A 24,476-nucleotide genomic window follows, 5' to 3' on the forward strand; every position below is an offset into this window, starting at 1 on the left:
TCCATGCTTTTTAGAAAGAGGTAAGGTTTCTGGCAGAAGAGAAAAATAACCTTCAAATCTAATGCTGGCACGCTTTTATGGAGGAAACTAAACACATCACTTCTACATTCTTCTTCTTTCAGCTGCTCCCTTTAGGTATCGCCACAGTGGATCATCTGCTCCCATCTCACCCTATCTCATGCATCCTCACACACATCCTCCTTCGTAATATAGCCATAAACCTTTTCTACATTAGTAACCACATAGGAAGAATCTTTTTCCAATGGCAAAACCTTGCACCAAAGTTTCAGTGGGTGGTGCGGGTGGGCTTGTGGAAAGTTTATGTCATTTAATTAGTGGAGATAGAACTGTCTACTGTGTTACACTCCAATTTCCCCTTTTATTCATTATAACATGCATAATTTTCTTTCAGTGTCACTGCCACACCTCATACATTAAACTTTTAGCTAGGGAAAAAAGTAGGAAATCTATTCCATTTAATTAGCAGGAATGGAACACTCTTCTCAAATCTGGACCATTTTTCTGAGTTAAGCTGATGAGTTACACAGATGATACTGCATAGCATTGTTCAAATATCCATGCTGCTTTCTAAGCAGAAGTACTTACACTGCACCTCCAGGTATTTCTGTGCCTGGAAGTCCTTGACTGCAGGGTGGTCAACGATGCAGACCACAGGTACGCCATCATCGTCCCTACTAACGGTGAATGTCAGCCGGCTGGTTACTGTATACATCTTGTCGTAGGTCAGTTCAACTTTGGGCTTGCCTACAGAAAAAAACAAAGACAAGACCCATCACCGTTGGGGATATAGTCCCATGATTAATGAAAATATAAAATAAATGTAGAAGTCAGGATAACATTACAGCCGCATTTCAGAATAGAAAACCCTTCAGAACTATTTCCTAATTTGGAGGCTCCACCCTAAACTTTTATCCAAATACTTTTAGTCACCCCTGGGTTAGTAAAGATATCATTCATATTCCAGCAAACCTATGTTTTCAGTATTAACCATACTCATTAAATCAAAACAATTTTAAGCATGCTGTAAGAGACTGATATTCTGATATACTTTTTGGTAACCACATCCTAAACAGACATAAAAATATCTACTGTAAACATTAGAGAAAGTAAATACTGCACTCTTGTACAGTATGAGGGTGTATAATATATAATGAGTTTCTATTTATATAATCTATAACAATAAGATAGATATAATGCATATTTACAAAGTATTCACATCATATTATACTCATGTGTACACAGGAATATTATTACATAATGCACCCAGACTACTGCTAATCTGCTGATATCAATGTATAACATCACTATAATAAAACAACTATCTACAAATCATAATGCAACCAGGTTGTTTACAATTGAACAATATTTCTGAACAGTAGATATGGCTTTAATATTGCTCAGTGATGAGTCAATCTATACTACTTATGGCCGTGAATCGTCCCAGAGCAACATGCTAGACAATGCTCAGCCAATCAGAAGTTGACATCATAGGCTAATCAATAAGGCTGTAGCCTAGAACTGATGTTGCTATAAATAGACTTTCCCTACAAATTTGGGATTTCCCAGTTTCTCACTATCTAGCTACTGCCAGCTGTTCAGTGACATAGGTCAGTTACTAGAAATGGGGAATCTCCATTGGTCCAGTAAGTATAGCCAATCACACAGCACAATATTAGGCCAAGCACATGATTAGGCTAAGCCAATCAGGCATGAAAAAGAGGCTGCATGTCATTTGCATATATTATCATTGGATTAACGACCTGAAATGCTCCATGCTGCTAACTCTCCACTTCAGAAAAATACAGCCAAAGTGTACAAAGGATACTAAACATCCAAGAATATGAAAATCATGTTGCACATCTTTGAAGTCTAAAGAACACATATGCCAAATTTCATGGCTCAACTCCTTGTGGCATCGGAGTCTATAGACTGGAAAGGTAAAACCTCACAGACAGACAGACAGACAGACGGAATGATGACAATATCTTCCTGCATTATTTTGGGCGGGAGGATAAAAACTAGCTGAAGGAAACACAGGACTACAGGTACAGTTTGGGTTATATCTACCCTAGGTTGCAGTAGGCAACAGGTGGGACAGTATTTATACTGTGGGAGAAGCAGCTGGAGGAAGCTCACATGGAAATGTACCATTTAACCACAGCATCCATACCAGGACTTTAGTTGCTGTGAGCTAACAGTGCCAAACACTGAATTCCCCTGTTGGTGTCATAAGTTGCAGTTTGGTTTAAATAGAAATTGCACAGCTTGCCGTCCTAATCATTTAAAGGACTCCTCGTACTCTGTTGGTTGGTTGATTATCCTGCTGGAGGGATCAATTGATTTTCATGTATGTTTTGCACAAAAAGGTCATATAAGGAAAGCAGAGCTCCCGAGCCTTAGGCTAACATTGCAAAGAAAATGTCAATAATTCCTATATGCTTTTATCAATCCATTCATTGGGTAAATATTATCAAAACTTATTTTGGATTTCTTCCTTACTGCAGTCAAAGCTTTATTTTAGGCATCCTTGATTCTTCTCGCAGTACGTTATGAAAAACTTATTTTGCTGACCACTCCAGTGCAAGTTTCACAAAATATCAGTGATGACAAAATATCAACGCAAAATAATGACAGCTTGACACTCAAGGCTACTGGAAAAAAAAATATATATATATATATATATATATATATATATATATATCAGGGTTTGAAATATTAAGAACTGACAAAGAGCCATTGTTTGGCTGCAAGGGGGAATGTCTTTCTTCCCCTGACCTTGCAAAATATTTACAGTGGGAGTGAAAAGAATGTCCTTGAAAATGGTGCGATAAGGTGAATCAGCTAAAAATTGCCTGCTGTCAGGGGCGACTGTGCGACTGTGAATCACTCATTAGGCTTTATGAAGCCAGATTTATTGTGTGTCCACCTTTTGTATAGCCAGATCTGAAGCTTAGTGTCCCTCCTCTTATTAGTGGCTGCTCTTTAATATCACACAGACAAAATGTTCTCAAATGCAAAGATGGGGACAACTTCATCATACAAAATGAAACGCAGAGATGCAGAAAATGCTGTGCAGTATAGCGACAGAGAAAGATTGATTCTTTTTATCCCTTTGTCCTACTTCCTCGCACTCATTTGCACAAGCCTGTTTGTGTCCCATCAATAAAACAAACATCTGAGAATCTGCAAAAAGAAACGCTGGAAAAGTAGAAACTCTGTGCTAATATGAACATTTGCATCCATCAATTCATATTTTAGCTGTAAAATATGTACTTCGTGCACACTCCGCTCACTCTTCTGCAGCTCAGCCACTGGGGTGTTCCTGTCACTGTGGTGACAACTGTCTTTTTGGAAGCTGGGAAAGCAAACGTGTGTGATGTGGATGGTGTAAAGGAGCAGGTTGTCATGAATAAATACCACTAGAGGCTTCAGATGTATGCAAGCACCTGAAATGGGAACCTGATGGGGTCTGCTCAAATCAAATGTCTTTTGAGATGCATGAAAGAGTAGTGAAAAGACATCTTCATTCAAGTCCTGGGTATCTGAACATTTTGCCTTACATTTCAGAATTTATATCACAATAAAAATAATCTACAAAAGATGTTCACAAAGGCAGATACAAAGGTGTGTAAGTAGGAGGTATATTTAGAATAATTTTAGAATAAATGGTTTCTGAGATGATTAATGAGCCGCCATCTTATTTCCTCCCCATCCTCCCTTTTATACCATCTGTCATTTCCAACACTCCATAAAAGTCATTTCCTGACATTCTACTCCTGGATTGGCACATCCGAGCCACTCTACTTTTTCCTGTATATATATCACCAAGTGTGTGCTATAGGAATGAAGCAGTATACACGCAGCTAACTTCCTGATCTTTGTCTTTAGCTCTGTCTGCATTTTAAGGCAGGGTTCTTATCCAGGATATAGTTTAGGAACAGTTAATCTGACAGACGTCCGTGACCAATAGTAATCTTTCTTCTTCTTCTTCTGGCTCTTCTGCTCACCTTTAGGAGTCACCAGAGTGAAATATCTGCCTCCATCTCACCTTATCCCTAGGATTCCTTTCTGTCACACTAACTCCTCTGCATGTCCTCCTTCACAACATCCATGTGCCGTTTCTGCCCCCCCCCATCCTCAACAACCTTTGTCCAATATATCCACTATCCCACGTCTTTATATGTCCAAACCATCTCAGCCTCGCCTCTCTAACTTTGCCTCTCTAACAGAGCTGTCCCTCTGATGTACTCATCTAATCTCGTCCATTCTGGTCACTCCCAATGAAAATCGTAGCATCTTCAGCTCTGTCACCTCCAGCTCGGCCTCCTGTCTTTTTGTGGTTTTACTACCATATTGTAAATATTCACCTTTCCACCTGTCTCCTTCTCATTCACACACATATGTTCTATCTTGATTCTACTTGACTTTCACGCCTCTTCTCTCCAGTGCATACCTCTACTTCTCCAGGCTCTCTTCCACCTGCTCCCTACTCTCTCTACAATATCATCTTCAAATGTCATAATTTACAGACTCCTGCGTGACCTCATCTGTTAAAGAACACTACTACTACTACTACTACTAATAATAATAATACCTTTATTTATATAGCCATTTTTAAAGTACTTCACAGCTTGGATGAAGACATATACAGCATAAAGATGCTGTGATGTGTCATATATTTGGCCTTACATTGTGTACTTTTGGTGTGTACTATAACCACAGGTACTATAACCTCAAATTCTGGTCACCACTGGATTTAAGGCGAGACCACGGAACAGTCAAAATGGCCCTGATCAGACCAACTGCTGGGAATGGTCAGCTCCTTCCAGCTGCTCCTTTATTCACAAGGGGGAGCTCCGCATATTTGAGTTGACAGATTTTGATGCTGGGTGGCCTTCCTGATGCAATCCCAAAGGAATTTGTGTCTCCTCCCAGGACTGATCATTTGCTTGTGAGGTAAATGTATAAACCACTGAACAATGGAGTCACTATTTAGGCCTTTGACAGTAAATTATAAAATTTAATAATATAAAATTTTTGAATTTCATTGTAAGCCATATGGAGGCAAGAACAAGGTTGATGAGCGAGTGCTGGCTAGTTTTTTATTTTATTTTAGTTTTTTAGCAGGCTAGAGGCTACACTCTGAACCAGCTGAAGACAGGAGGATAATAATCTTGACAGGAGTTGATCAAAGCGTGGACCGTAAGTTGCTGCCCGATTGTATAGGTTTGATTTTTGCAGTGTTTCTTATGTGAAAGAAAGAAGACTGGATGAACTTGGAGATGTGAGGTTTGAAATTCAACTGCTGGTAAAGAAAAAAAAAACATAATAGTACATAATGTATCAGAGCAGGGTTATATAATAGATGCAGCATGCTTCCTCTGTTTAAAGTCTTGCCCTCAAAGACCAGCACAGCTCATGTTTTGTTAGGTTAGCGGCACACATCTGTATATTTTAATTTTATCTTTATTGTCTTGAAGAAGAAAAAAATTGTATGGAAGTCATTTGCCTCTGATGATCTTTAAATGCCCTCAGTGCTCTCTGACGTCGTTGCTTTGCCATGTTTGATATACAGAAGAAACGAGAGCATACATAAATACATACAACTGAAAATCTGTTTTAATCTCACTCAATGCAAACCTGCATTAAGAAACAGTGATTTATACATATAAAGGGTGCATTATTAATCATAATGGTGTGTTTTAACTGGGATTTATTCACTTAAAAAAATCTACTGAGAAGGTGACAATTTTTATTAGACTTTTATAGAACTGAGCAATAAAAGCCCTTTAAAAGTAAACAGGTCTCTGTATGAAAATATCATTTGTGTTAAGCACTGAACGCACTGAGAGAGATCAGCTCTGGAGTTGTGCCAGCAGAAATGAATGTCACTAAAAGGCCTTGGAAGGTCAAATAAAAGCTGAAGAGCCATTTTAACTATTTTGTGGATTCATCCATAAAACTCAAGTGGTCCGCCTTTTCCTGTACGGATATATTTCATTTTTTTTTTACTTTTGCTGGCAGTATTCTTGTGGAACAGAAAGGGAGTAATGTCAAGTTATATAAAATATATGTCTCTCACATTCCATCACTTACTTTTCCTAAAATATCCTTTTATCCATTTGTCCAGTCTTCCTACTGGGGCAAAGCAGGGTAATTGAAATCACCCTGTGGTAGTCTCTTAACACTTGAGGCTAATGGCTGCTCTGGTCCCTGTCAGTCAATGAAGTGCCCTGCTGACTGTTTTTCTATCACCCTTCTTCTCTTTAGTTTTAAATGAACAGAGAGGAGTGACCTGCACTGCAAGAAACCCCCCCCCCCCCCCCCCCCCCCCCCACTCCTTTTCTTTTATTTCCATTGTTGTGTAAGCTTAAAAAACTGGAGATATTAGTGTCAGGGCATATGTTAATAAAGCACTAAACAAGCAGGATAAGAGCAGGAATAAAGAAAGGGATAATGGTGAGATAATGGGTCTGTGCATATTTGGAAAGATGGTAGGATTTAAATTGGCAAGCATGACAATTGCAACCTTTAAATGATATTTAAGAGAGTCTGATTATCCTTTAAGGTAATTAAGTTAAATTCCGGAGACATTTAATTAGAAATAAGTCTTCCAGGCAAGGACAGCCAAAGGCGCTTTAAGTAATTCTGTTCTAGTGCTGGAACTCTAACACCCTGGGCCATTCTTTTTTTTTTCTCATCTTTCATTTTCTTGCACTCCTTTGTCTTAAACATTTCCAGCATCAGCAGAACAATCCCATATTTCATTTTCAGACCAATTTTTTGCAGCATCAACAAAAAAAAACTATGAAGTAATTTCAATTCCAGCTAGCATTAACATAGCGGCTAGCATGCACGGTTGACAACCCTGCGATCAGCGGCATGAATAAAATAATGTCAGTTATGCTACAATCATCATGGGCATAAATGTCATGCTAATTTGGGGTGTTTAACAATTTCTTTGCACTGTTCGTTGTCCAGAGTGGAATAATTGTACAGCACACATCTGTAATGACTTTAAAACACAAGAACTGGATGCACAAGTTGGAGTTGATTTTGGATTTTCTCTAATCCACACAGGGTCAAAAGTATACAGACAGGCTCTAATATATACACATACCTACTTAAATCTTTCAATAACTGGTGCTGAAGGTTCTAAAATGTCTAATAACTACTCGTTAGTGATCATGATTGACTACAACCGATAGTTTCTCTTTGCCAGAATAAAAAAGATTTGTTTGACAGCACTTATTGGATTGAGCAATACTCAGAACAACAGGAATGTCCAAGGAACTCAGGGAAGACCTACGAAAGAGAAGTGTACAAAAGTTGGGAAGATCTCTTGGAGCCATTTCTAAAGGACTGCTGATTTCATGATCATCAAATCAAACAACTGCACGTAAGTACAAGTTATTCAGTTATGTCACTTTGGGTCTTCTTCCAGACCTTGACAAAGTGTTGCCATCAGATGAGAGGAAATTGGTTAGGATGTTCAGGAACAACCCAGGAACCACCAAAGGCCAAGCACAAGAACACGGCACCATCTGTCAAACATGGAGGTGGTCTCATCATGCTCTGTGGCTGTTTTGCTGCCGGTGGTACTGGTACACTATACAGTGAATTGAAATTTAGACACAACTGTGTGTTTCAACAATTATCCAAAGCACACATCAAAACTGGTTTTGGAATGGATGAAGCAGGCTGACATTAAGCTTATGGAATGGCCCTCCCAAAGCCCTGACCTCAACCCTACTGAAAATTTTTGCATTACTCTTAAAAGCTGGGTCAGTGTCAGGAAATCAACCAATTTAAATGAACTGCACCAATTGTGCCAAGAAGAGCGGTCAAATATCCAGCCAGAAATATAACAGAAACATGTTGATGGCTGACAAAAGCATCTGGTCAAGGTGCAACTTGCAAAGGACATTTAACCAAATGTTAGTGGGGGGGTGTATGAATATATTTGAGCTTGTATATATACTTGTGATGCTGTTTGGATCAGAAAAAAATCCAAAATAAATTCCAATTTGTTTACCCAATTCTTGTTTTTTTTTAATTATTAAAGAAGTATGCTGTACAATCATTCCACCCTGGAAAAAGAACAGTTCAAAGGAATCACTAAAAGCCCCAAATTACTGTGACATTCATGCCCATGATGAGTGCATGTAAACTTCTGACCACAACTGTATGTATAATAATAAAAGATGAATTATCTGGGACAGCCTGCAACTGTTTGAGGCTGCTTCAGCTAGCAGCACCTTTTCACCTGTGGCAAAAATTGATAAAAGCAAACAGCATGCTCCAAATGCAGTGTTGTGACAAGTGAGCCATTAAGTACACCTGAATTTTGTGCTGCTGCGAAAAATTGTATCTAGCAGTTGTAGAGCTTCACAGAGTGCTGACCCTATTCTGTAAATGTCAATCCATTCCCAACAAGTGTGAGAAAACAACATGCCTGTGGGGTTGGAGGGCGTTTAGCATTACACAAATAATTTTTCTGTCATTCCACAAAACAAACAAATGGGCATTGTTTGAGAGCTCAGTTAAAGAGGTTGGGAATACTTGGTGAAAGCAAACAATGACACAGCACAGCGTGTTAAATAAAAAGAAAATGCTGAATGGGAATGGATTTTGTATGCAGAGACTGTGGCAAGCTCCTATTTAAATGAGTTACTGGAAACCCTGAATCAGTATTTCACAGTGATCAACAGCCACAGTGGTCACTAGTTTCGCTTTCCCCATTTACAAAAGCAAGTATGCAGCTGCAAAACACCATTAGTTGGTGTGTTTTAATGCACTTACTTAAGTGCACACACAAGCTTTCTGGATAAATGCATTTCTTCAACATCATTAAGTAATATGTGTAAGTTTAGGAAAACCTGGATCTATTCATTGTGGGTGCTAAATATATATATTTTTTAATGTATAATTAATTTTTAACGTATAATGTAATTTTTTAATGTATGTGTTTCTGCTCAGTAAAAACATCAACAGAATCTGCACAGTTCACATCCATTTTTAATAGCGCCACATTTTAAGGCTTCAGTGATATCAGTGACCAAAACACCACTGGCTCTGGGTATTTATTACCCAAAGACTTACCAGTACTTGCCGTACTGAACATAACTAGCCTTTATTGTGATGTTAAAAGCCAGCTGTAAGCCAATCCCTGACCCTGTTACAATGGAGCATTCTTCGGTTTGAGCTGACCACTAAAGGTTTTATGTGCCTCAGTATGGAGGCGAAGCTGCTCTGGGCCTCCAGCACAGCTTCTGATTCGGACCTTTGTTTCAAAGTCTTTACAAAGCTTACTGTCTGGGCTCTGAGGTGGAGCTGCTTGGCAGGAGGCCTGTTCACCCCTGAGCTCTGCACAGAGTTCTTAAGCTCAGCTACCTTTGATGAAGGCACGCAGGTTGTCAGGGTGCCAACAGGCCTCAGCCGTTACTGCGCATGCAGATTGCTCTAATGGAATCCATTCAAAGTCACAGCAGAGCTCCCTTTAAAAAGTAACGGCATTATTATGTGCTCAAAAGAGAAGAAATGTGCCTATAAATTGAATTTTTGTTTAAATCTATTTGTGAAATCATTTCTTAAATGAGAACAGCACAGCCTTCCTGACCTCAGCAGCAGTGTTACAGAAATATATTCACAGTCACTGATCTCACTTTTTGTCTCTAGTAAAGTTTTAGTCAATGGAAAGGCCAAAATCAACTTATACGCAAAGACGACTATGACCAAGTTAGTGTCATTCAACATACAGTGCCTTGCGAAAGTATTTGGCCCCCTTGAACTTTTCAACCTTTTGCCACATTTCAGGCTTCAAACATAAAGATATAAAATTTTAATTTTTTGTGAAGAATCAACAACAAGTGGGACACAATCGTGAAGTGGAATGAAATTTATTGGATGTGTCAAACTTTTTTAACAAATAAAAAACTGAAAAGTGGGGCGTGCAATATTATTCGGCCCCCCTGTGCGTTAATACTTTGTAGCGCCACCTTTTGCTGCAATTAGAGCTGCAAGTCGCTTGGGGTATGTCTCTATCAGTTTTGCACATCGAGAGGCTGAAATTCTTGCCCATTCTTAATTGCAAAACAGCTCGAGCTCAGTGAGGTTGGATGGAGAGCGTTTGTGAACAGCAGTCTTCAGCTCTTTCCACAGATTCTCGACTGGATTCAGGTCTGGACTTTGACTTGGGCATTCCAACACCTGGATACGTTTATTTGTGAACCATTCCATTGTAGATTTGGCTTTATGTTTTGAATCATTGTCTTGTTGGAAGATAAATCTCCGTCCCAGTCTCAGGTCTCTTGCGGACTCCAACAGGTTTTCTTCCAGAATGGTCCTGTATTTGGCCCCATCCATCTTCCCATCAATTTTGACCATCTTCCCTGTCCCTGCTGACGAAAAGCAGGCCCAAACCATGATGCTGCCACCACCATGTTTGACAGTGGGGATGGTGTGTTCAGGGTGATGAACTGTGTTGCTTTTACGCCAAACATATCGTTTTGCATTGTGGCCAAACAGTTGGATTTTGGTTTCATCTGACCAGAGCACCTTCTCCCACATGTTTGGTGTGTCTCCCAGGTGGCTTGTGGCAAACTTTAAACGAGACTTTTTATGGATATCTTTGAGAAATGGCTTTCTTCTTGACACTCTTCCATAAAGGCCAGATTTGTGCAGTGTACGACTGATTGTTGTCCTATGGACAGACTCTCCCACCTCAGCTGTAGATCTCTGCAGTTCATCCAGAGTGATCATGGGCTTCTTGGCTGCATCTCCGATCAGTCTTCTCCTCGTTTGAGATGAAAGTTTAGAGGGACGGCCGGGTCTTGGTAGATTTGCAGTGGTCTGATACTCCTTCCATTTCAATATGATTGCTTGCACAGTGCTCCTTGAGATGTTTAAAGCTTGGGACATCTTTTTGTATCCAAATCCGGCTTTGAACTTCTCCACAACAGTATCTTGGACCTGCCTGGTGTGTTCCTTGGTCTTCATGATGCTCTCTGCGCTTTGAACAGAACCCTGAGACTATCACAGAGCAGGTGCATTTATATGGAGACTTGATTACACACAGGTGGATTCTATTTATCATCATCAGTCATTTGGGGCAACATTGGATCATTCAGAGATCCTCACTGAACTTCTGGAGTGAGTTTGCTGCACTGAAAGTAAAGGGGCCAAATAATATTGCACGCCCCACTTTTCAGTTTTTTATTTGTTAAAAAAGTTTGACACATCCAATAAATTTCATTCCACTTCACGATTGTGTCCCACTTGTTGTTGATTCTTCACAAAAATTTTTAATTTTATATCTTTATGTTTGAAGCCTGAAATGAGGCAAAAGGTTGAAAAGTTCAAGGGGGCTGAATACTTTCGCAAGGCACTGTATTTGCTGTGGTTTTAGGTTAGACTTTATGCTAGTATTTCAGCTAAAAAATAAAATATTTTAATTGTTCCAAATGCAAAGAGAGAAAGGAAATAAAGTAAAAATTACTGATACGTAACAGATCTAGATTTTTCAGTATTCAGCTGCCTTAATGCAAAACTGTTGACTTTCTCAATTTCTGGGCTCTTACTTTCTCCTAAAGGATAACAAGAAAGAGATTGGCCGCATAGCAGACAAAAAGAGCAATTTTAACAATTTAACTTCATTTGGGTTTTAACAGGTGAGCAAAATTCTGGGTTCATTATGATTTCTTAAGGCAAAACTCCATTGAAGCTGGTATATAAGCAGGATTAACAATGTGAACATCTGAAAACAAACATGTTTATGATTTCTTTGCACACGTGGACTTGATGGATAGATACATGTCATTATAAAAGCTATTTTAGAGATGAGAGATCGTGATAATGTTCACAAAACCCCCCCAAGTGTGCCCCCAGTATTTTTGTACCAAAGGAACCTTAATTTTGACCTTCATACACAACATGTGTATATATTTTAGTGTGTTAAGAAGAGAGGACAGGCCTTGACTGTTGGTTGGGATTTTCTCAAAGTCACTGTTCAGTGCCTACCTGGAAGCTCTTTATCTCCTTTCATCCATCTGATGACAGCAGCAGGCTTACTGCTCATGGCAGTGCAGGTCATCTCTGTCTCATTGCCCTCGCTCAGAACCTCATCCCGGGCCTCAATGATGGGGTTACCTGGAGGAACTATGACATGACACACAAACAGAAGTCTGTGAGCACTGAGGCAATACAGTACGCCCTAAAAACTGCAAGCTGAGAAGAAACCGAACGAATATTAGAAGAGAGGCTTTTTTTTTTCTTTTTTTTAAAGTTGGCCAGATGAAATAAGACTTTAGTAATTAGCTGAAAATACATAAAACTGAAAGCAACATTGTGATGGGCCTGTTACACCTTGTTCAATTAACTTATATATTGCAGTTATTTATTGAATGTATACTCACCAGCCACTTTATTAGATACAACTCTTCAACTGTTTGTTAACGCAAACATCTAATCAGCCAATCAACCTGCTGAAGTCCAAACTGAGTCCAAACTGAGCATCAGAATGGTAAGGTTGTCAATATTTCAGAATCTGCTGATCTCCTGGGATTTCCCTACACAATCAGGGAAGCAGTTCTCTGGGCAAAAATGCCTTGTTAATGTCATAGGTAAGAGGAGAATGGCCAGACTGCTTCAAGCAACAGTAACTCAAATAACCATTTGATGTAACCAAAGTATGCAGTTACAACACACTAAACCTTGTAGCAAATGGGCTACAGCAGCAGAAGACCACACTGAGTGCCACCCAGGGGGAAATTTTCTTGGCACACTCTGGGCCCCTTAGTACCAACTGAGCATCATTTAAACACCACAGTCTACATGAGTATTACTGCTGACCATGCCCATCCATTCATAACCACACCATACCTATGTTCTGATGGCTGTTTCCAGCAAGATAACATGCCATGTCACAAAACTCAAATCACCTACTCCGTCACCAGATCTCAATCTAATAGCACACCTTTAGGGTGTGGTGGAACAGGAGATTCAGGTCACAGATGTGCGACAAATCTGCAGCAGCTGTGTGATGCTAGCATGTTAATATGGACCAAAATCTCTGAATGTTTCCAGCACCTCGCTGACTCTATGCCATGAAGAATTAAAGCAGTTCTAAAGGCAAACCTGATCCAACACAGTATAACAAGGTACATCTAATGAAGTGACCAGTGAGTGTATTTATAGTTCTATATGACAAAAATTAAAAAAAAAAAATCTGACAAAAAATAAGCTATAAAAATACTGACAACATAAAACAATGAACACAAAGTAGAAGAAAAAATGTCATGTTATCACTTCATCATAAAAACTGTAATATTGTTCAGTCACAGTTAAAAGTTCGAAGATTCAATTCCAACATGTGCTAATAAAGGTATGGTTACTTATATACACTTAGCACAAAAAGTAAGGAAATTTATGTTTGGTCGATTATTTCTTTGTTTTAAAAATGTTTCCTGGCAATAAATCTTATACTGTTGGAAAGCCTGTTTATCTCCCCTTACATGGCACCACATCTGTAAGAGAAATGATTCGTGGATCGAGTAGCAGAGTTGAGTAGGTGGGCTCCACCCATGAAAAACTTGCCAAATCCTCTCTGCCAATGCCAGTGCTGACAATCAGGCGTATAATCATCGGAGGCAAGCTCAATGCAGAGAGATATCGAGAGGAGATTCGGCAACCAGTGGCAATCCCATATCTCCACAGTCTGGGACTGAACTCTATCCTCCAAGATGACAGCGCTCACCCCCACAGAGCGAGGTTATAAGAGACTACCTCCAGAATTTGGGAGGGGAGAGGATGGAACGGCCTGCTTGCAGTCCTGACCTCAACCCCACTGAACACTTGTGGGATCAGCTTGGGCGTGCTGTTCATGCCAGAGTGACCAACACAATCACACTGGCTGACTTGCGACAAACGCTGGTTGAAGAATGGGATGCTGTCCCACAGCAGTGTGTGACCAACATGAGGAGGAGGTGCCAGGCTGTTGTGGTTGTATATGGTTCGTCCACATGCTGCTGAGGCTCCTGTTTGTTAAATAAATTGTTAAATTGCCAGTATATCTCGCTCATTCAGACTTCAATCATCCAATCCAATAAACTACACCAAACAAGAGGCAATAGCAGAATAAGCCGTTTGGTATTGGCAGAGAAGATCTAGCAAGTTTTTCATGGGCGCAACCCACAAACTCAACTCTGCTGCTCAACCCACAAATGCAATTTCTTTACAAACATGGCTCCACCCTAATGGGAAATAAACAGGCTTTCCAACAGTATAACATTTACTGCTAAGAAGCACTGAAATAATAAAGAAATAACTGACCAAACACAAATTTCCTTACTTTTTGTGTTAAGTTTAGTAGGGGCTGATCTCTAAGTTTAAGTAACACTCTGAAAATAAGTAAAAACTAAGAAGTTATATTTTGTGACATACATGAACACTTTGACTGTATATTTAAAGCTAAATATAACTAAGCTCACCACATTGAGCCCTTCACACATCTATACAAATGCAGTTTCTTAATGCCATAAGATGTCGCCTTCCATAAACTAATTGCCATTTAACTGACTCCATTCTTACAATAACACTGGGCGTTTGTCTGTATATGCATGTATATGTTTGTGTATTTTGTTACTTAGCACTGTGATGTCAGCGTAGGCCTCCTGCGGGGGGTCTGTGTACAGCTGGCAAACATATCGCCCCTCGTCTGACAGCGAGACATTAGACAGCGACACCCGCAGCTCGTTGTCTGAGAAGTTCACAAGCTGAAAGCGAGAGTCTTTCAGTGCTGAAGGAGAAAAAAAACACACACACACAATACAACTTTAATGGCCTATGAACAAATACTGGGAGTATAGAGAGTGATAAGTTTAAAGATGGCTATAACAGCAAATATACATATTCACTTTTTACTTTAAGTCATTTATAGTCTGTACTGTAAGTAATTGGACTATGACACATTTTTGTCATCTGTATAACCCCACTTTAAATTTCAGCCAACATGTGATTTCATAAAGTTAGCATTTTTCATGCGATTGAAAAGGTAAGCAGCACCGATGGAGCCATTTTCCACTATCCTGGCGTTATGAACGTGTGTGATATCCCTTTCTTACTCACGTATGTGTGATTTCACCAGCGGCCTTTCAAACGTCTCAACTACTGTTGAGACATGAAAATTAATGAAAATGAAAATTTTTTTTGTTTGTTTGAATTAATGCGTAGCCCAGCAGGTAAAGAAAAGTGCCCTGGGCTGTAGGACTGCAGTTAAAAATTGTATTTATTACTGCATTGATTACTTACAAATCAATGCAGTTTTTTGCAGCATCCAACAGACCAGGGTGTTGTAATCAGTTTGACTGTGTGTGGCCAATGCTCAACATTTTGTTACCTCATGAGACAATCCATTAAATCTTTTTAATCTAAAAGGTAAAATATGAAATGCCTGGCCCCCTCTCAAAGGAATCTGGGATTAATGTATTATCAATATACTGTATGTGTACATACAGTATATTGATAATACATTAATCCCAGATTAATGTATTATCAATATACTGTACTGTATGTGTACATTTACTGTCTATTGCTTCATGCCAGCTCCACTGAAGCTGTGTCTTCTTCTTTCAGCTGCTCCCTCTAGGGGTCGCCACAGTGGATCATCTGCCTCCTTCTCACAGTCTTCCTAGCATCCTAATCCGTTACACCAACCCTCTGCATCCTTCACGACATCATGAACCTCATCTGTGGTCTTCCTCTTTTCCTCCTGCCAGGAAGCTCCGCCTTCAATCTCCTTTGTCCAATACTCAGCCGTCTCAGCCTCGCCTCTTTGCCTTCAAACTGATCGACCTGATGTAGTCCTTTCTAATCCTGCCCCTCCTGATCACTTAAAAGCAAAAAGATGTAACTCTGCCACCTCCACCTCCATGTACAGCACTGCCTGCAGTCTTTTTGTTGGTGCCACTGTCTCCAAACCATTCCTTCATTCTTTAAATATGCAAACATGCCAGATGAATGGGAAATAAAGCATATGGTAACAATTATTTCATATTTTAAATTTCAAAAATGTTTATCAAGCTGCAACAAACAGCTTAGGAATAAAAAAAAACAATTTTAATTTTGTTACTTTAGAAGAATAATACTATAATAAAAATTGTTTTTGTCATTACAGGAAGATTCTTTGAGTTCTTTTGGTTCTACAGTAGGACAAAACAAAGCAGTCCAAGCATTTTCGGGGCGTAGGTGTAATTCTGTCAAAAGAAATATTTTTCGAATTTGTACTTATTTATGTGGACAAAAGCGAGCCAGTCATTTTTGCTTTCACAACCCCGAGCTTCAAACAAAGAGAAAAAAAAAAAGTGAGAAAAAAAAAGCTACACCTCGATCTAATTAGTCAACAATCAATCACAGAGCCGAGCGTACAACACCGTACGCAGCACCGGAAAACAGAGGAGAGAAAATCAAATCACAAGGCGCAGCCGAAACTTTGTTACCCTCTTCTATTTAATCAAAAATACAGTCATGTTCAGACGCGCTGTGGTCGCTAACAGCACTGCTCGTATTAACAGCAGCCTCATCCTTGGCCGTCCTTAAGTGAGCCAACACAGCAGCTGAGAACAGTTCCATAAATCCTGTCTCTTCCTCATCTGTAGTCACTTTCATCTTGCCTAACCTTGTTTGCCCACCTACCTAAGCACACTCTATCAGCTCTAATGTAGAATGACAACATGTAGTTAAGATGAAAGCCTACCCATCTCCATCCTCACTTCGATGTGCTGATAAACTCTGCTCTGACTGACAGCAACTCCAGGTTCTCTGCACTCTGCACTCTCTTAGATCTGTGTACTTATCCTCTGGCACTCTTTTTTCTAAAAGCTTAAAGTATTAAACATGGAGACTTCTGAGACAACACACCTCATGAACAGACATGAATAGCTATATAGAATCTCTGGGGTCCATTATAATTTTACATGGATTCCAGGGCCATACACTATCAGGGTTTAATGCTGAGAGGTAAACATGGAGCAAGCAAGAGGCTAAAACTGTTTTTGTACATCATTATTCAGGAATATCAGACATGTTTAAAATAATACCACCAGGCTGACTGGAGAGTGGGGGAAGAAAAAAACAAAACAAAACAAAATTCTGCACCCAAATATACATCTGTGCTTTTCTTTGGCCAAAAAGAAAGCCTAAAACCACTGACCATGATGCTGGATAATCTGAACAAGATATCAATAAGATGCTGCTGTTATCCTAGCTCTTCTCCTTGACGTTGATTATTCTGACAGAAAAATCCTGCTCACAACACTACAACAAATGGCTAAGAAGCAGAGCAAACAATCCAGCAAAAAAGTAATGATGCAGTCCAAAAATGTAGCGTGCAAGGAAGTTATTTTCCATAAAAGCTGTTATTTCTTCTGAATACATCTTTCTCACCTTTGCCAAAGGAAAAAAAAAAAAAAAAGCAACTTATACACTTAGTTCTATTAGTGACGCTATTAGTTTCTTTTGTTTAAGCACAATGAATCCCTTATTGTAGCAGATGAATAATGTGCCCCTAATTAGTGTTGCTCATTCAAACGCCTTGTTAGCCCTCATTAAAATGAGAGGTCAGCATCTAATCCTAATGATTTAATTGAATTAAATGTTCCCAGATTCAAATAAACCAATGCTGCAATATAGAGATGCAAGAAAAAAAAAAAAAAGAGCCTGCAAAGTGTTTTCAGAGGCAAAGCTGTTCTTGAGGGAGACATGTTCATCCTTTTTTAGATTACTTTCTTTTTAAAAAGGAGGCTTTCGCATTAAGAAGCAATGTTTTTGTGTTTCCGAAAGAAGACCAGTCGACATTGGCGTACAACCAAATATTTTTAGCATTGTAACACATTGCACTCTGATGAAGCACAATGATTTAGGAGTTTAGAAAAATGCAAAAAATCAGTAAAAGGGCTCTGGGGGTCACCAAAAGCAAATTTTGAACAAGTTCTAAATTGCAGTGACTATGAGGATATAAAACATGAGGTTATCAGCATAAACCTGTGCTTTGCAGTACGGAGTAGTAGCAGGTGCAAATGCATCATTTATTCTGCTATTTGATTTCCAAAGGTGCTGATATCAGTTTGAAATGTGCAGAAGACAGCCGAGTGCGTCATCACAACTTTCAAGAAGAGCTACAGTGTAACACAACTGTAGAATTCAACTAATAAGGTCACGTGTGTTGTGCTGTCTGCTCAGCGTTCCTTTTCTTTGTCAAAAATCCCTCCAACCAGCAACACGCAGCTCCTCAGCAGCGTTTCAGCTGTCAGCCAGACAGTTCCTCCTCTAAGTGCTTTCCTTGAACTTTTTACACAACACAAATTAAATTCTGCTTGTGGTCAGTAGTGAGTGATATATCTGTCATATCGGTTTTAGTCCACATTGAGGTAACCCTCTGAGGTCTAAGTTGTCATCAGTGATGACCGTAACCCCAGGCTATGAGTACAAAAACAAAGGAAATAATCATTTTAATGAGCACATATCAAAAGCTATTTACAGTTTTTCCAAAATAGTGCTTTTTGTTCATCTCCAAAACACAGGGTTCGGATTCAGACCTCGGGTTCAGATTCAGGACAGTGCCAGATTAGTTTGACAAAGGCTTGCAGCAGCAATAATAATCACACTGTGATGGGAGGTGGCCCATTTTTGTTATTATGTTATTGTTTTTTTTGTTTGTTTTGAGGTTTTTTTTTTGCATGACTACAATGATCACATCATCAATAGCAGAGCAGGAAAATTATGCACTGTTCTGGGAGCAAGGACACTTAATGCTAAACTTGGGGGAGACATGTATGGAGGGGTCAGTGTTACCCACACATGGAGCCATTTTCTCTCACTGCCTGTATATGGCATGGTGTGGAAAAAACAAAACAAAAACATGCAAACAAAATAATTGGTAGCATCATATCATATTGGTTGCCTCGCTCTGAGTTGGGAATTAGAGAAAGAGAGTCAGTAAGCACAACTCCATTCCAGCTGACCAAATAAGAGGTGCTAGTGATTAGCAACATAAAAATATGTCATCAGAAAATTAAAAATCCTGTCAAATATGCAGCAAGTACACCCAAAAAAAAAAAAAAAAGAATCCTAGATATATGCCTGGATTCAGAAATGCACCACCAGCCAAATCATACTTAGCTAAAACTCTAAACATCCCATGACGTGCATCCTTAGGAGCATCCATAAATTAATGAAAAAATCTTGTGCGGCAACAATTTGCCGAACCCGTGCCAATCAGATATAATCCATTCTATAAAAGCATTTCTCAAAGATCTCTTAATCCTCTTATATGTCACTTCTAACTAAGGTGTTGTCATATAAGCATGAGCTGAATAAATACTTTCTAAAAAATAATGAAAAGAAAAACTGAGGCACTTTGGCAAGGACAGCTCCCCATGCTCAAGGTTTGGGACAACAATACTGCAGGCTCAAAGAGATGCAAGGGCATGTGACGGAGAACAGCCTGGTTAACACAGCAGGACTGAACGCAGTGGTACATTTCAGAAAAAAAAAAAAAAAGACAAGGCAAGCCAAGAAACACTGCAGACGGTCCTTTTATTGTAACATCACAGCAAACTGGAATACATATTTCACTTTTCTTTGTGTACCAGGCAGAAAAGAGGGTGACCTTTTATCTTCATGCTCTTTTTGTCCTGTTCTCCTTCTCTTGTTCTATCATATCTGATAGCATGGCAGGGACATCACAGATGCCCGACAAAGGTAATTGATAGTCAGGGCTTTGGATAAGAGATGTCTGTCCAGACTCTGAAAGGCTGTAAATTATCTGATGTATCTGTTTTTGCAGTTTATGGTGATTGAGCTAATTTAAAAGCAGTGATAAGAATGTACAGTAGAGCCATCCTGAAGTTCAGCCAAGGAGACTTTAAGAGGAAGCAGACTTTCCATCTCCCTCTTAGAGTTGCTGAGCTCAGAGCCACTGGGCATGCTGATTAGTGCTAACTAACAGCATGGTGGCTTTAATGAATCCTATTCATCAGTATGTTGTGAGCACTTTAAGTAGTTGTTTATAGCAATGTGGAAAACTATAGGCTATTATTCTGACTTAGCCTGCGGGGATGACGGCCAGTATTTTGGGGCTTCCAGTGTAGGCTGACTTCCTGCTCCATAAGCCAGTCATTATTTACAAATCTGGTTATTGTTTATAAGCACATATAGTTTCTGAGAACTCAATAGACGGTTAAATTGTTGGTGGAGGTTAGTCACTTGTATCAAAATTGCATTTCCTGCATGTTACCAGCCTGCTCAAATGCAGATGATGAATATAGCTCGATCTATAAACTGACAATAAGACACAACCAGAAGGCTTATGGTACCAAAAATCCTTCTCCTCTTAATAGAGATCATCTGCATACTATTGTTACTGTGATCCTCGCTCCACTCCACATAAAGGGAAACTAGTAAAAAAGAAACAGCAGCAGAACTGTTCAGTGTCAACAGTGCGTGCCAGAGCAATAAACAATGCTACATTAGTGCAGTGTAAAGCCAAAATTGATAAGACTTATAGGCAGATGAATTGAAGTCTTTGAGAGAGCCAAATCGATCGGTCATCCCTCCAAATCACTCTGCTCCAAACTGCTGTTTAAAAGCACTACTGTAACTCTCCACCCCAGAGCAAAGCCGACCACTGCTCTCTAGATTTTGTCCTTCTTTTATGGTGCAGACACAGGTTTTAGCTCACGGATGCTAAGCAGGGCAGGAATAATTAGAATAACTTTCAACCTACGTGGGGAACACGAGTTTTGAAAGATGAAGCTGAAAAAGTCTGAACTTGTTCTGTAATGTTCACAGCAGACCCTGTACTCCTGAAACTGCAGTCCAACTCATATTACCAGTCAGCACTTATACTTCTAAGTGCTAAATGTACTGTGCATGTATGGCACAGTACATTTAGCACTCATTTTAACCTGAACAGGACAAAGTGCCTTTCAAATGCCTCTTACACACACCGATGGTGTTGGAGAATTTGATGTTACTCAAGGGCACATGGGAAGGGATTTCTAATGTTCCTTAACTGTTGTTGCCACAAAAGTTTACTTTTCAGGAACATGTATGATTTACTAAAACTAACCAATAACACTTTTCTCCTGTTATGTTTTCAGGCTTGAACACCAGGCAGGTGTTTTTGTGTGGATATTGATTACAAAACTATTCTATGCATGAACATATACATTTGAAGGTGAGCTGCTTTGTTTACTCTCAAAAAAAAAATAAATCAGTTGTCTGTTTCCTGTGTGAAATCCAGGACCCCTGCTCTCACAGCTCCGGGGCTTTTGCTCTTTTCTGGTTTTGAATTTGAGCTGGGATTCTGCTGAGGTTTTATGATTACTGCGGGTGTTTGTAGTTGGGATTTCTGTGTGTGGCCCTGCTTTGATTTCTGTATTCTAATAGATTTATTTCCTGGGACATGTCACTGTCCCTGTCCCTGATTCCTGTTTTACCTTTTGGGTATTTTAGTTTCAGTTTTGCAGCCTCTGTTTTGGTTCATGTCTTGGTTTCCCTCCATGTCTGTTGTTTTCATGTCTCATACTCCATTCATGGCTCTATCAGTCTTCTTTGCTTATTTCCTGTTTTACTTTGGAAATCTGTCTTCCTTGGTGTCCTGTGTTAGTTTTGCTTCCTGTCAGTCTTCCCTGGTTGTCTTCACCTGTGTGTGATTGCTTTCGCCTGTGTCTCATCACCCTCGCGTTGGGCGTTCCCTAATCAGCCCTCTGAGTACAACACTCCTGTCTCTTCCTTTAATCTTTGTCACAACATGTTTCTTCCCTGTTTCCAGCCCTGTGTTATTCCTTGTTTATTCACTTTCTGGACTTTGTTATTTTGGACTTTCTGTTATAAACTATATTAAAGGCTCACCTTTTGTTGATGAGAGTCAGCCTCCTGAGTCCTGAACCTTACACTAAACATATTGTCACACCTGCAGTGTGAAGAGATTAAAGTGCTCTGGTGACCTTGGAGTCTGCTACGCTGCCATTTCTCAATTGTCCACTTGAACGCACAGAAAAATAAAGGTCAGAAAGGCGAGTTATAAGCTTAAAATGTTTATTCACACTCTTTGCAATTGAACCTTGACATCATTTTCTTCACTTTTTTTTTTTTAGTTTTTGCTGAAGATGGTTATCTTCAGTTACTCAAACACAAATTTCCTGTTTTAAAGTTTTCATAAACAGCCAAAAATGCATTTAACATTTAAATCCAATCCAATAAAACTTTATTTATAGCACCCTTTACAAAAAGACAACATACTTGAACAAAGTGCTTTCCAGTTAAAAAAACAGCAATAAAATATAACACAGATAACAATAATAACAAGTGGCCAAAATGAATAAAACTGACCAGAAACTGGTATTAATTTTGAAATGCCTGAGAAAATAATCTCTAGTGTTGGGGCCAGCCTAACATGGAGGGACAATCCCCCCCCCGGTGTTTCAGTCTGTATATGTGTAAAAGGTCTGCCAGGTAGGTGGGAGCCAGGCAGCTCTAAACTTTAAGAGCAAACAATACATTTTTAAAACGAATTCAAAAATGGACGGGCAACATTTAAATGTGAGTAAACTAGAAAACAAGCTGTGAAAAAAATCTGCCTCAAGCTGCCGTGATCGCTGCATTGTAATGTAGCAGAAAGTAAAGGTAAAATTAGAGTGGATGTGACTTAAAAGACTTAAAAGTTAAAAGAAACTTTAATACAAAGCAGAAGAAGACTTGGCTGTACACATCTTCCGCTGCCTCTTTCTCCCCTCTTCACCTCTGCTGACTGCGTGATTTTAATTCATCTTGCTTTTTCTTTCCCCTCTCTTGATTAATCTTCATTCTTTTGCTGCATTTCATTTGAATAGTTTTTCTTCTCCAGCCTTTGCCGAGGATGACTCCCATCCAGAGAGAGCGGGAGATGATGAGTGTGCCTCGCCTAAGTGGCGGCAATCAATTGTGATTAGTGGCTGCTGCTACTTTTTGAGAGGAGCACATCAAAGTTTTATTATTGGGTGTCAGAGTGGGCGAGACAGGGTGGGGCGGGGGTAATTACACTCTTATAACCAGCCTCCTCACCACTCTTGGAGGTGAAGTCCACGCTTTCTAGCTTTTGTCACCGCCTAAATCCAGTCTATCGGAGTGTTTGGAATTACTCCAAGAAACAGTCATAGTTTCTCGTTGTGACGCAGCTGACCCCGTTGTCATTTTCAGCTCAGTAATATATTTATGTTTGTATATATTGTATATGTTTATGTAATCATCGGTATTGTAAACTGTTTTTTTTTGTGAATGCCTATAATGTTCAGTGTCTCCTGAAACTCTAAATAGAAAACCACCTGGCAACACGATCGCCCTAAAAGGATGATAAGATGATAATGTACATATAATGATCTGGCTCTCATATTTAAAGACAGATGCACTTTGTGAAGAGCTGCTTAAAAACTTCAGAGCCAAGAGTGCTGAAAGACTTGCGAGGCAGCTCGTCTCAGCTGGACTCTGTCCATCTGCGTCTCCTTGAAATTAACAAGCTAGACGTATCTGTCAAACGTGAAAATAATGAGTTACTTCTTAACCCTGGTAACACTAACCCTGTACTTTGGAGAAAAACAAACAAACAAAAAAAAGGCAAAACTTGACATTTTTGGAATAAATGTGAGTAGTTTTTGTAGTACGTCAGTTACGAACGGTATTTTCATTGCAAAGACTTGGAAGAAAAATTTACTAAAAACCAAAAATGACCTGATCTGATTGCCAAGAGCTCAGGTTGTGTGTTTTGTTTTTCACTGGCCTTCAGTATTCTTGATTTCATGAATGTGAAGTGAGATTAACATTAGTACAGTATTTGTATAGTTATTTGTTAATTTTACTGTATATTTTCATAACATTTAACAAAACTGAGTATAATATGGGTCAGTATCACTAGAAGGTTAAATGGTTACAAATCTACTTGTCAAAGAAGAATGAAGAAAAGTCATTTGAAAAAACAGAATGTCTCCATCTATTTTTCTTCTGCTTATCCAGTTCAGCTGAAGCCTATCGCAGCTGTCACAGGAGGAGAGGCGGGGTACACCGTGGACAGGCAGCCAGTCTACTGCAGGGCTAACAGAGACACCGACAATCATTCTCACTCACATTTACACCTATGGCCAGTTTAGATTCTCCAGTTAACCTAACCACATGCATGTCTCGGGACTGTAGGAGGAAGCTGGAGTATATGGAGAGAACCCATAAACATGGAAATTCAGAAAGGCTTCAGCTGGCTGGTGGATTCAACCTCAGGACCTTCTTGTTGTGAGGCAAGGTCACCATACTGCCTGAACTAAATATCAATAATGAAAGGTCTCTATATATATATATATATATATATATATATATATATTCCATCAATTAATTTCATCCTATTTTATAAGTCCATCTTTTTCTGTAAGGAC

The 24,476-nt window shown here is 39.4% G+C and overlaps 1 protein-coding gene across 4 annotated transcripts in view; it reads right to left on the reverse strand.

The window, feature by feature from the left end:
* cadm1a (cell adhesion molecule 1a) overlaps positions 1 to 24,476 on the reverse strand; it is a 491,156-nt gene that overhangs the window by 93,352 nt on the left and 373,328 nt on the right. For all 4 annotated transcript variants that reach the window (XM_030745617.1, XM_030745616.1, XM_030745614.1 and 1 more), the window contains 3 exons: positions 14,663 to 14,815; positions 12,040 to 12,177; positions 607 to 765 (listed from right to left, as the gene is read on the reverse strand). In XM_030745617.1, coding sequence (XP_030601477.1) covers positions 607 to 765; positions 12,040 to 12,177; positions 14,663 to 14,815 — 450 coding nt within the window. The remainder of the gene's footprint in view (positions 1 to 606; positions 766 to 12,039; positions 12,178 to 14,662; positions 14,816 to 24,476) is intronic.

The sequence above is a fragment of the Archocentrus centrarchus genome, chromosome 14, assembly GCF_007364275.1.
Source record: "Archocentrus centrarchus isolate MPI-CPG fArcCen1 chromosome 14, fArcCen1, whole genome shotgun sequence".
NCBI lineage: Eukaryota > Metazoa > Chordata > Actinopteri > Cichliformes > Cichlidae > Archocentrus > Archocentrus centrarchus.